This window comes from Silene latifolia, chromosome 8, assembly GCF_048544455.1.
Source record: "Silene latifolia isolate original U9 population chromosome 8, ASM4854445v1, whole genome shotgun sequence".
Taxonomy (NCBI): domain Eukaryota; kingdom Viridiplantae; phylum Streptophyta; class Magnoliopsida; order Caryophyllales; family Caryophyllaceae; genus Silene; species Silene latifolia.
In genome coordinates, this window is record NC_133533.1 from 8,614,842 (window position 1) to 8,629,269 (window position 14,428).

Sequence of the window (14,428 nt, forward strand, 5' to 3'; positions counted from 1 at the left end):
GGGGAATGGGTCGTGGTGGCTGGTGTACGGGGGGAGGCAGGGGACGTTGTATGGTCAGGAGGAGGGGTATGAGGGGAGTTTGGTGTGTGGACAGGAGTGTTTGGTGTATGGTCAGGGGGGTTGGGTGTGGGTTGTCGAGGGGAATTTGGTGGGTCGGGGTTGGTTGGTGTCGTGGGTTGGAGGAAGGCGTCAATGAGGGTTGGGTTGAGGTGGTCAGTGGAGGTGGTGAAGGATTAGCGAAAGGAAATACCGACTCGTCGAAAGTAACATGGCGAGAAATGATAAGTTTGCCAGTGGATAGTTCAAGACACTTATAACCTCGAAATTCTTGTGGATACCCAAGAAAGACGCATTTCGTGGATCGTGTGGCAAGTTTATGGGGGGTTTGGCGGAGAGGTTTGGGTAACAGACGCAACCGAAGACACGGAGGTGAGAGTAGGAGGGATTTTTGTGAAAGGGAGCGGAAGTTGGTGTTTGATTTTTGAGAGTTTTGGTGGGCAAAATGTTATGGAGGTGGACAGCGGTATGTAAAGCATCGACCCAAAACTCGAGAGGGACAGACGCGTGATGTAGTAAGGCTAGAACGATTTCATTTATCCGTCGAATCATGCGTTCAGCTTTACCATTTTGGGACGAGGTTTGAGGGCACGAGAATCGAAAAACTAGACCGTGTTGGTTCGCAAAATTTTTAAATGCATTGTTGTCGAATTCACGGCCTAAGTCACATTGAAAGGTTTTGATGGAACGATTGAATTGTGTTGTGACATAATTACGGAATTTAATGAATTTGGAAAATGTTTCGTATTTAAACTTAAGGGGATAGACCCAAACAAATTGAGTAAAATTATCGATCAAAATTAAATAATATTTGTATCCTGCTTTACTTTTGATCGAAGAGGTCCACAAATCACTATGAATAATGTCAAAAGGTGCTAAAGTATGAGACAAAGAATCGGTAAATGGTAACCTTTTTTGTTTGCTTATTTGACACGAGTGACATAAAGAAGAGTTCGACTTGCTATTACAATCAATGCGAGAGTTTGACTTAAGGAAATTAAAAACAGAAGCACCCAGATGTCCTAACCGAGAGTGCCAAACATCATGGGAGAAAGCAAGAAGAACGGGACTTGACTGGGACGCGGCTGACACGGCTGACACTGGGTAAAGGTCGCCATCACTGTTGCTCCTCAGAATCAGATTCCCATTCGCTAAATCCTTCACAGAGAAACCATTTGGGTCAAATTCAACGGACACATTATTGTCTCTAGTAAATTGTCTTACGGAAATTAGATTTTTAATGATTTTCGGGGTATATAAGACATTGTGAAGGTGTAGGGAGCGGTTTTGTGTGGCTAATGTGGTGTGACCGGAACCCTGTACTGGAATACTAGCGCCATTCCCGACATAAATAGAACGAATCGTACTAGAATTGAGTGGAGAATAAAACATACCTGCGTCCGCGCTAAGGTCAGACGAAGCACCCGTATCCATGTAGAACGGGCCGTGATGGAAGGGCTGCATATTAAGAGCGCTGAAAGCTTGCCCTAAGTTCGTCATTTGAGTGTTATCATCGGTTGCTGCGACGTGTGCTTGACCGTAACCAGAGGCAGCACGAGAGCCATGGGAGGTGCTGCGTGAAGAGGAACGGGACTGGACAGAGGGGTGTGGCATTGGCCACGGCTGCCACTGAGGAACCCACCCGGGAAAGGTGGGGTATGGGCACGGAGGGGGGGTCCACTGGGACGGCCACTTTGGCATGGGGCCCCACGAAGGAGCAACCTGAGATGGAGTACTGGTCTGCTTTGACTGACGACCACCGCCCTTATTACCGGATTTATTCCCGCGTTTACCACCATTAGAGCGGTTTTGGCGAGACTGGCCGGAGTTGGGTGCATCATCCCAATTCCGATTGTCGGCAGGAGGGGAAGTCGGGGTTACCAGAGCCGCGAGTTCTTCACGACTCTTATGGCGGTGGTTTTCTAGTTCAATCATACTACGCGCAGTTTCGAAGTTCGGCATGGTTTGGTTTATATAGGCCACAACCGTTTCATAGTCCTTGGGTAGGCCACGGACCAATTGCATAACCAGCCGCCGATCAGTGACAGCGACGCCAACATCGGAGAGCGCAATCGATAGTTCTTTTAATCGTTGACAATAAGCATCGAAATTGGGGAACTTACCGAGTTTGAGATTGATAAATTCATGCTCGAGGCTAGCAGCACGCGCACCTTTATTGTTGGTGAAGATGTTCGCAACACGGGTCTTCGCGTGATGAGCCGTTAAATCTCGTGCCAGAACTCGGGGAAGCAAGTCATCAGACAAGGTGCCATATATCCATTGTAAAACAATGACATCGACTTCCATCCACGCTTCATACAACGAATCCGTCTTTGTCGGAGGAGCGGTGCCGTCGATATGATGCAGAACCTTATAGCCGCGGGCATGAAGAGTAAATAGGTCGACCCACAGAGAGTAGGAGACCTTAACGCCGTCGAGAACACGGACCTTATTTTGTATATTAGTGACCATGTAGACGGGGTGGAGAGAGGGTTTGTTCGTTTCTTGTTTGGCGTCATCAATGGCTATCGTAGCGTGAGGCTAGGCACAAGGAAGGAGGGAAAATATTTTGTGGATGCCGTGAGCAAGAGCACAAAAAATTTAACCTGGACTACTGATACCATGTAGAATACTGAAATCCCTATCTTGGGAGATTATATTATGAACATATATATAGGTACAAGGGCTAACTAAGCATCCTAAATACAAGGCAAGGATATATCTATTATGGAAACTATATAAATAATTGATACACACTATCAAATACAATATTTACTAATAGTAAATTATTTCTTGACTCGTATTCTGACCCTAACCCAACCCGTGACGTGTATGACCCGATTTGTATTTTGACTCGACCGGAGACTCGACCCACCCAACCCATTTGACAGGTCTAGCTTATAATGAATATTACTTCTATATTCTAGATATTTCTATTATTCTCTTGGAACCTTAATATATATTGTATTTATATCTTTTGCCATAAATCTTGTAATCGTATATTTTTAGTTTAGGAAAATTGTTATCATTGCCTTGCTTATCAAGGTATTACACCGCTGTACCCTAGCCTAGGTATCTCTTATTTATTTGTGTATAAATACCTTTAACACTTGTAACTATAATTTATGCAATTCTTAATATAATTCAATCTCTTTCCCATAATTCTCTCTATTATAACATAGCTCACACCCACCTGTTTTGGATTTGGATTGATGTTCGAAAACCTGTTTTGGATTTGGATTGATGTTCGAAAGTGCGACACGGCAATGGAAATACTACTTCTTACCATTTTGATGAGTTGAAGGGACACCGAACATCTTACATGTACACCATTTTACGCTTTGGTACTACAAACAACCAAAGTTCACCGTTTTACGCTTTGGTACTACATAGTACATACAACCAAAGTTCACGGATTACATGTTCATATATGTTCCGACAAACGCCAACATTTAGATTACATTTTTGTTGTACATTGTGACTAGTGAAAACGGTTCGAAATCCAAATCAATTGAATACAAAGTCTTAAAAGATCGAACGAAATGCAATTTTTTAAAACAAAGATCACCACTCCGTATTAGATAAAATCGTTTCGGTAATATCGATGTTTCTTCATATAACCATTTGCATGGAAATCTATTAATCTGGTATAGTTAGTTATGAAAGAGATAAATCTTGTCTGGTCTAACAAATTGTACACAATGACGCAACATTCGCTGCACATCAATGAATGATATAGTACCATATTACCATCCGATGGTATTTACAAATTAAATCACAAGGAACAAGTTAAGATATAACATAAAAAAGAAGTAGATTACATTTATATCATTCAACACTTAATACATACTTAATACCTGAACAGCAGAACTTAACCACTTACTTTATTTATAGAATGGAGCCATAAAATAATGACGCTATCTCATTTTTCTTATAGAATTAATTTAAAGGTTAATCCCGTTCCTTCGAGTTTTTCTTCCATAAGTTTAGTCATCTTCTCGACCATGAGTGGTGTGAAATAGTTTCTCCACTCTCCTACCTCTCCTTTCCTAAAATAACTCTTCTTCTCAAAAAACTTATTGATGACTCCACTCTTGTTGACTTCCAATTCCTTCATATTTCCAATGCTACAAAACTCTATTATTTGGTCAATGATACTTTGACTTTTCTCAAATGGAGTAAAAGGCATACCTATAAATTCCACCACCCTTTTTAAATGGTGTTTCGGGTCATCCTTAAGATCCTCGTACTTAAGAAACAACACTTTTTCGGGATGTTCTAAGCTCATTTTCCAATACGTGATCACGTGCTCGAAAAACGGGCCGTGAATGGTTCTGCCTGCACAAAAATCATCAAATAGATCCTCGAAACGAAGTATCTCTTTGCTATTTGTATTCTTAAGGTAGCTCATTCCAAAGTGAAAAAGCGAGGTGAGTGCGTCTAAGGGATTCCGACATATATATAAAAGTCGACAATTAGATGTCCTCATCGATTCAGGGAGCGACGTGTAGGGCAAGTGGGTGCTAAGAAGTCTTGGAGAGGGAAGCTCAACAAGATGCTGAGGCCGAGGGTATTCAAAAGCCTCTCCGTAAATGTCACTCTCTAGGTTGTATACAAGCTCTTGCGGGTGATTTTTTAGTAAAGGGTTTTGATTAACGGGGTATATTGCACGGTTGACAATTGTGAAAAGTAAAGATTTTAACCATGTGATGCCGGTTTTTGGTAGGCCGGTAATAATGAGATCGCTATCTCGAGCTAGGAAATGTCTTTGAAGCTGGAGAATCCGAGCCAAAAGTGATTCAGGGATCCAGAAGCCTTGGTAGTTTATTAGTTCCATTTTATTGTTGGTGGAAGAAACATGTGGAAGGCTTTGTTTGAGGCTTTCAAGTTCTTCTTGGGAGATTATTATTGGTATATCGTTATGTGTTTCGTTCTTATTCATTGTGAAAATGAAGATGGCATACACATGTTAGTGTCAAGTATACCATTATATAGTCGACAAAATTTATGTACTCAGAGTATGGCCTGCGCATAGTCCCATAATATATAGATACGTTTGGGCGGTTTGCAAGTGTGTAGCATGGGCGGTTTGCGAGTAGATCTGCCGAATAAGTTAATCGGGTCGGGTCAGTTTTGGTGGAGTCATTTCGAATTCGAGTCATTTCGAATTTACTTTTAAGATAAATTGATAAACACTACCAACTTAAGTCCTCTTTTTCACAATTACTACCAAAATAAAAAAAAAAAATTCATAATTACTACCAACTAGGTAGTATCCCGCGCTTCGCGCGGCCTGTTTTAAAATTTTATTATTATAATTGTAGGAAAATAAAATAATTCATATATGACCTTAATATATTTACTTATAAATAAAAATAAATTAATTTTTTTAGGTTTAATTTCAATGTTTTAAAATAAAATATATACAATTTTAATTCAAACTAATAAGTGATAATTAATTATGTATGATCAACGTTTTATAAATAAATTTTTGACTTATCAAATATTATATTAATTAAAATAAAATTTATTCGAATAATGCAACAATCAACATTATATTCTCAAATTATATCATTTCATGATATGTTATATTCCAAATCAATTAATATTTGTTCAAAATTATGTGAATATAATTTTATGTAATTATTAATTTTTTATATTTATGTATCAAACATACAGGGGCCAAACTCAACTTATTCAAATGTTTTGATTTTGTGTTTCATGTGCTATGTATCAAACATATCTATAAGAAATTTGTGTCATTTGTATTTTTAAATAACTATATATAATGGTGTTTTCTCAAATATTATTTTTTGAGGTTTAACTTCAAAATATTTATAAGGTAAAATATAAAATATTTAACTAAAAGTAATATTTAGTTGGTCATAATCAATATTTTATACTTAACGTATACATATTTAATTGAGGATATTAAAGAAAATTTTAACGTATTTTCTACTTTTACATGTCGTTTATAATATTATATTACTTAATGATCATTACTTTTGTTTTGATTATTCAAATGCACTCGCAATCATTGTGTACATACATACTCATTATCACACTATTTAAACCTATCAAAATCTCATATGTATTCAATATCTTGCAATATATTTTTTTTCATTCTCCCACTATAAAAACTTATCTCTTAGTAGTTTTCTTTAAGTTCTATTTTAATAAATACAATGACTCTTCCAAATATATTTTTCTTAATGGATTTAATGGTCTAAGTTTTTTGTTCACGGAAATGTAAATCATTAGGAGACACTCACTTTAATCATCTCTACCTATCAAAATATTTCAATAAACATAATGATAATTATACTCAACTTAAAGCATTTTTCGCAATGAACATAATTATTTACATTTTAGAATTTTTATCAAAAAAAATTTTTTAATGAATTTACAATCAAATCACTGTAGTTATTTGATGTAATTTTATAATAAAATTTATTGAACTATAATTAATATTTTGCTGAGATATATACAACATTTATTATGTTCATATTAAATGATTAGCTGTAATTAATACTTGTCATTAAGGCTGTATGGACACGTGGCGCATCCACAGCATTTCAACCCAGTTTTATATATATATAAGATATAGTGACTCTGACCTCATTAGCAAATTCCATTTTCCGTCCAAATTATGAATTATATGACCAGAATACCCCTACCACCTCAAACATCTTATCCCACCATCATCTTCCTCCACCACCCAATTCAACCAAAAAAGACCCCAAAAAAGGACCCATCACTGCCACCTCGACGCCGGCCATTTGCCACTCCCCTCAAACACCGAAGCAGCTACAGGAAAGGAGAAATGAGGAGGTCGACAGGTAAGGAGAGACAAAGGAGGAGGACGTGGTGAGTGTGGTGCGTTAGTTGTGGTTGTCGAGGTAAGAGGTTGTACATCAGCGGTGGAATTTGTTTCGGCGGTAGGTGGTGTTCCAGATCTGGACGAAGATGGTCGTGGTGAGTATGGTGTTAGTCGTGGTTGATGTGGTAGTGGTGGTGGTGGTGGTGAAAAGAGAGAGAGAGAGAGAGAGAGAGAGAGAGAGAGAGAGATAGATAGAGAGTGTGTGTGTGAGAAAGAGAGAGTAGAAGGAGAAGGGTGGCTGGTGGTGGTGAGTGGTGATGTTGTGTGGATGGCGACGAGGTTGGTGGTGGTTGGTTGAGGTGGTTGGAGGAGATGGTGGTTATGCGTGAGGGTTGGTGGTTATTGATGGGAATCGTAGTTTGAGGATGAAAAAGAAGATTTTGGTAGGGCAGTTTGAATTTGCCGATTTTATTGAGGTTTTTCGGGCAAATGGTAGTGTTTTTGATGTTGGAATTACTTTTGTGGTAGTAATTTTGAAAATTTGTTTATGTAGGTAGTAATTGTGTTAAAGAGGACTTATGTTGGGAGTGTTTATCAATTACCTCTTACTTTTATCTAGTTTTTTGTGGATAATAATCAGTGTGTAGTGATAAATATTATTGTCGGGTTATATTGGGTCGAGTTAATTCAGGTTCAGTTAAAGCTCAGGTCTTGAGTTCGGGTGTCGCCGTGTCGAGTACAGATGCAGAACGGGTTAATCGGGTAATACCATTCGGGCGAGGTTAGTTTTAGCAGGTCTATTTGGATACAACTTTTCAGCATATATAGATGGGATAAATGTATGTAGAGTTGGCAAGTCTGACCCGATCCCGATAGAACTCGAAATATTCCAACACTGAAATCAACCCGACTCGACCCGATGACGCCCCGTAATTCGCCATGACCAAATGATCAGTGACCCGAACCCGACCCGAAAGAGACTCGATTAAATTGATGATCCCACAATTATTAAGCTTAATATTGATCAAAATGAAAGTAATTTTGTGTTTAGGCGTGGCGGCTGATTACTAACATAGAGTGCCTTATGGCACGAATGTTACTGGGCAAATACTGTGGGAATGGGTCTTTTATTACGCACCGATTGTGTTTAGTTGCATTTTAGTCTGAAATAAACATCATACTATTCTCTGATCAAAGCGTCTTGCTTATGACGGGATTTGTGACGGGTTAATCCCGTCACAAGCTGAAGACCTCTCACAAAAAGAGAGAGGGGACAAGGTGGGGCATCCCTCATGTGCTCCCCCACTCACCTCTCATGGGTATTTTGTGAGAGAAAATGGTATCCGTCACAAGCTTGTGACGGATATCGCCGTCTTCAATGAGATTTTGTGTTCTCTGATATAGCAGGCAGCAAGTAGGAAATTGAATAGTGGCGTGTTTCTTACATCGAAGAATACTTTCAAAGTGGTGTCTATCTACCTTGCTCCAAGATTCCGAGTATAATGAGGGTGTATATCAGTACTGCATAATATCTCTTTGGTAAAGAAACTGTGTCTATATATTACGCGCTTCTACGTCATCTAAGGCGTTTGTTTCCTATTACGACTCGGTGCACTAGCAGTTTCAAACTCTTTATGTCACTAAATTTGAACCAGTCACAAATGTACACAAAGAAGACAAAGAATCGTAACTAAAATATTTAAGGTATCGCGCGCAGCGCGCGATACAACAACTAATAATAAACAAACATTGCTTATCAAAAAGCATACTTCGTTAAAATATATCACCTCAGTTAACAAACAAAATTCAGAGACCGAAACACACAATCAGCAATCAACAATATTATACAACTACACAATTATTTTAAGGTCTCGACCCGACCCGGCCGAAATGACCCGTTAGTTTAATGTCTAGACCCGAACCGAACAGATCGACCCGCTAGCTCAAAGGTAAATCAAGAATTTTATTAAAATATTAATATTTTTATATTATAATTGAAAAAATAGTTAAATTTTTTTTTTTTTTTTTTTTTTGCAGGATAGTTAAATTTTTTTTATTACTTAAAATATAAACACAATTAAAAAGTCAATTTTATAAAACTTTTATACTCCCTCTTATTCATTTTAACTCTCCCCTTTTAAAAGGGCACGTAAATTAAGGGGGAAGATTATTTTATTGTAAAGTATTGTGGTGGTGTAAGGTAATTAGAGAGATGAAAGGTATTATTGTGGGGGTAAGATGATTAAAATAAGTATTGTTGTGAGGTATAGTGATTAAAATAAGATAAAGTATGAGTAGTGTGGAGCATTGTTGTGGGGTAAGGTGATTAAAATAAGTATAAAATTTTACTAAATAAGGAAAGAGGGAGAGTTATATGAATAGATGAAAAGGGAAAGAAGGAGAGTTAAAATGAATACGAGGGAGTAATATTTAATATTAAAATAACTATTAAAATAACTTTAATCTAATAATTTTGTCAATGACTCAATATGATCAATGTAAACATTGAATATGATTAAATATTGATTTTAAATATGTTACATTTAAAAAAGAAATTGATAAAAAAAAGGGTTATTTAACAGGAATAATCCAACCTATGTCCCTCCTTCTCATTTTAATCCCTTCTATGCTTTAACCCATATTAATCTGAACTATCCACGTATGTTTCTCATTTTGCATTTTTGGAAGGGCAACCTGTTGAACAAGTTACCCTCTCCCTTATGTAATTTTTTACTCATTTTTCTTATATTTTCACTGTCTCTCTCCATTGCTCTTTTGTTCTCCTTATTCACAATCTGGGCAAATCCAAATTATAGAGCAAACCTGTGTTGTTCAATTAAACAGCAAACCCCCCAATTAAAAGCTCTAGAAACACGATTAATTTACAAGACAACCACAAATCAATTGTGTGGTGGTCTTCTTAGTCTTATATTTCTGGGTTCACTCTTATAAATGGCTATTTCAAGAGACATAAGAAGTCAATCGAGGCGGTCGGCGCAAGCAAAGAGCCTGAAAAAGGGGATAGCAGCGGGGGAGGCTCGATCTCGTCATCGCCGTCGTCTTCTATCTCCTCATCAGTGTCAACAGGCAAACCAGTAACGGTGTCGTCAGGGTTCGTATCCATGTATGGAGAAGGTGACTCTAGCGACTCAGACACTTCAGACGGTTGTATGTAGGATGGTGACTACCCGAAAGATATCATCTTTTTTACACAATATTGTTATCTGGACAAATGAAGGGATAGATGCTGAATTTGGGAGTCAATAAAGGAGGGATGCCAGTGGCTTTTGCTTGCTTTGGAGTTGCTAAAGTTGAATAGATGGATGTTGTACAAACTGAGTTGTTGATTTCTGAGGTAAACAGGGAGGGGGTTGTATATTAATTTAAATCCAAATCCAAATAGGCCGATGTTGGGTGTTATACAAACTGAGTTCTTGATTATGTAGCAAGAAGAAGGAAGAAAAAAAGTGAGAAAGAAGATAAAGATCTTAAATAAACAAGGAAGGTAACCTACTAAAAAATAACCTTTACCGGTTATAAGAGGTAAACAATTAGGTTGGTCTATTATGAGAAAAATGAGTGCATTATTCAGATTAATATGAGTTAAAATATAGGATGGATTAAAATGAGAAGGAGGGGTATAGGTTGGATTATTCTTATTAAATAACCCTAAAAAAAAGGCGTTATAAATTATTTCTGGACCCTTATTCTGACCTTAATCCGACCCGTGACGCGTATGATCCGATTTGTATTTTGACTTGACCTGAGACCCGACCCGCCCAACCCGTTTGACAGGTCTAGTTCACACCCACCCGTTTGGGATTTGGATTGATGTTCGAAAGTGCGACACGGTAATGGAGATACTACTTCTTACCATTTTGATGAGTTGAAGGGACACTGAATATCTTAGATGTACACCGTTTTACGCTTTGGTACTACCATACTACAAACAACCAAAGCTCACCGTTTTACGCTTTGGTACTACATACAACCAAAGTTCACCGATTACGTGTTCATATATGTTCCGACAAACGCCAACATTTAGATTACATTTTTGTTGTACATTGTGACGAGTGAAAACGGTTCGATATCGAAATCAATTGAATACAAAGTCTTAAAAGATTGAACAAAATGCACTCTTTTTAAAATAAAGATCACCACTCCGTATTAGATAAAATCGTTTTTGTACATCCTCTGTAATACCGATGTTTTTTCATGTAATCATATGCGTGGGAATCTATAGATCTGATACAGAGATAAATCTTACCTTGTCAAACAAATTGTACGCAATGACCCAACATTTGCTCCACATCATTGAATGATATACAACTATATTACCATCCGATGCAGGGGCGGATTTGGGCCTAGGCTACTCGGGCTAAAGCCCGAGATACTTTCCAGAAAAAAAAAAAAAAAAAAAAAAAAAAAGAAAAAAAAAAAAAAAAAAAAAAAAATTAAATCTGAAAAGAGAAACACGCTAACTACCACACAACCACAAGACTAAATGTCTAAACCCCAATAGAAGACAACCAGACAACCACACAACTTACCTTCACCGATCGGCGATCACCAGACACCAAGTCTATTTGACGGCGCCGGCACCAAGTCCGGTGGACCTCCTCGCATCCGGCCACCAACGCCCGTACCAAGTCGGTAATTTTGTACTCCAACCCTTTGTTCTTTTTTATTGTATTTCAATTTTCAATTATAATTTATACTTCTCTTGATTCTCTAGTTGTCGATTGTAGATTTTCAATAATCAAATTGGACATAAAATCACATGATTTATTGGTTTTATATATTGAATTTGAAACTTGAAAGGTTGAATTGTTGAAATCATGAGATAAAAATTGAAAAACGAATTGCAGCTTTAATCGAGGCGTGATAGGCATAGCCGATACCTGAGTTGAATACTTGAATACTTGAATCTCTGCTTGGTTCAATAGTTGAATACTGAATTGATGGTAGATTTTCAATAGTTGAACTGAGACCTCATTTGCAGAGTTTGTGGCAATTGTGTGATTATGAGTACTTGTGGGGACAGTTTGATTCGGAGAATGATCGGTCATTGATCGAGTTGAGAATTGAGAGTAGATATTGTCTAATTGTTGGGTATTTTGGTTAATGCTTGTGCAAGATAAAGGGTTTAAGAAGAATGTTCTTGGTATAGTATCATACCTTCCAAAAAGCATGCTTTTGATGTTTTGCAGGGTTTTTTGAATGAATTTTTTGGTTTTTTGGATGGATTTCTTGAACAACATTTCTACTTGTTTCTCTCTACTTGTCTTGGTTTTTGACAGAAAAAAAATGGGGAAGTAAGTCATGCTGTTGAATACTGATTAAGGGTTGAACAATGGAGTAATTGATTAGTTCATCAATTATTAAAAGTTTAGCCTTCATGGCTTCATACCTGGAGTAATTGAGTAATATTAATAATTTCGTAACTTGATATAGGTATATGAAATATAATGGCAGATACTCGAGTAATCCCAAACGATACAAAACCTTATTCTCGTCTTTGGTATAAAAATGGTACTTCACCAATTGACAAGGACAAAAATGAGCAATGTAAAGGTCTTTGAGATAAGTGTTGAACAAGTTGGAAATTTGAGATACAAGATGAAGGGCTCGATATGGGAGAAATGCAAGACGAAGGGGATGACATAGATGAAGGGGCTGACATAGATGAAGGGGAACATGCTGACATAATAAATGAGCAAGATGAAGGGGCTGACATAGGAAATGAGCAAGATGAAAGGGCAGATGGCGAAATTGATCAAGAAAGGGTTCAGGAATACGATATCACATCACTTGAACGGGATCCTGGAATACGTCCTCCTATAGGTACATATCCTTTGAATGAGCGTGATAATGTTCGTAGAGCTTATGTGGCATATGGTCCTAATCAACCATATTTGGCGGAATATCCAAGTACTAAGGATGGAAATCAAGGGCGAAAATTTTGTCGCAGGTGGTTTAAAGAGTGGAATTGGCTTGAGTATTCACTTAAGGAAGATAAAGCATATTGTTTCCCTTGTTTCTTATTTGATAATTACCCATCTCGACATCCATCTTTTACTGAAGTTGGATTTAATGGTTGGAAGAATGTGATGTCTAAACACTCAGGCGTCTTATTTCATGTAGGAGGCGTGATGTCAATACACAACGCCAATGTACGCAAGTGGGAAAACCTGAGAAATCCTTCTAGACATATAGAGAGAGTGATTAGCAGACTATCCTCACAAGAAATAGCAAGAAACCGACTTCGTCTTGTTGCTACTATTGAGGTTGTAAGGTTGTTGGCACGTCAAGGATGTTCTTTTAGAGGTCATGATGAATCGGTTACTTCTCTCAATGGTGGAAATTTTGACGCAGTATTGGATGCTTTCAGAGGCTTGAATAATGAGATTAAAATAGTAACAGACGATGGTCCAGGAAATGCCAAGTATACTTGTTAAGTTGTTTACCGCTACCCGATCAACTATTGATGATTTGTATTTGAATGGAATAGACAAAGTGCGAGGAGAAGCTAAGGCGGTCGGTAAGGCTCTGACAAAATTTGATTTTGTGTTTTGTTTACATATGATGCATGATATCATGAAAACTACCGATTTTTTATGTCAAGCACTGCAAAGAAAAGACACTGATATATTGAATGCGCTACACTCTCTTGTGATTACGAAAGAGAAACTTAAAGATATGAGAGAAAATGGCTGGGATAAGCTGATTGGGAAGGTTAAAGCATTTTGTTCTGAGCATGATATTTGTATGCCAGATATGTCGGCTCCTTACAAGAAAAGGATGAGAAGCTGTGAAAAGGATATAACAAATGAACATTATTATCGTTTTGACATACTTAATGTTGTGATAGACTTTCAGGTGGAAGAACTTGATACCAGATTTACGGATAGTTCTAAGGAGATTCTGACTCTTGGCGCTTCATTTGATCCACGTCACAATTTCCGAGCATTCAATAGTGAAGATGTGTGCAAACTCGCTCTGAAATATTATCCTTCAGACTTTTCATCAAATGACATGCGTGCTCTAGATCTAGAGTATGGGTTCTTTGTAGCGGATATTCAAAAAGATCCAAGATTTGAAAATACGACTTCATCAGATTTGTGTCGACGGATGGTTGAGTTTGATAAAAGTTGGCTTTATCCTATGATTTATCGATTGATTTGTCTTCTCTTGACTCTTCCTGTTTCAACCGCAACAACGGAGAGAGCATTTTCAAGTATGAACATCATCAAAAACAAACTTCGAAATAAGATGAATGATGAATTTCTCGATGATTTAATGGTTCTTTATATTGAGAGGACATTTGCAGGAACTATCAACAATGATGACGTAATTGCTGAATTTGAGCTTAGTGGAACCCGTAGGGTAAAGTTTAGTTAGTTGTGTAATTTACATGGCGTAAGGCGTGTGTGCCCCGTGTATTTTTTTGGACGCTAATATATAAGAGTAGTTAAAAGTTTTATATAAAACGTCAAATATTTATTATTTTAATTTTAGCCCCAGGTACTTGCGATTCCTGGATCCGCCCCT

At 37.5% G+C, this 14,428-nt stretch overlaps 3 protein-coding genes across 3 annotated transcripts; 2 read left to right on the forward strand and 1 right to left on the reverse strand.

The window, feature by feature from the left end:
• Window positions 1-3,833: 3,833 nt before the first annotated feature.
• Window positions 3,834-5,369, reverse strand: LOC141594075 (cytosolic sulfotransferase 5-like). Its single transcript, XM_074414274.1, has one exon. It carries the CDS (start codon window positions 4,997-4,999, stop codon window positions 3,989-3,991), a length of 1,011 nt encoding a protein of 336 aa, XP_074270375.1. The 5' UTR covers window positions 5,000-5,369; the 3' UTR covers window positions 3,834-3,988.
• A 7,141-nt stretch (window positions 5,370-12,510) lies between these two features.
• Window positions 12,511-13,335, forward strand: LOC141594607 (uncharacterized). The gene has a single exon (XM_074414614.1). The coding sequence runs from the start codon at window positions 12,511-12,513 to the stop codon at window positions 13,333-13,335; it is 825 nt and encodes a 274-aa protein (XP_074270715.1).
• Window positions 13,336-13,474: 139 nt separating this feature from the next.
• Window positions 13,475-14,278, forward strand: LOC141594608 (uncharacterized). The gene has a single exon (XM_074414615.1). The coding sequence runs from the start codon at window positions 13,475-13,477 to the stop codon at window positions 14,276-14,278; it is 804 nt and encodes a 267-aa protein (XP_074270716.1).
• Window positions 14,279-14,428: the final 150 nt, after the last annotated feature.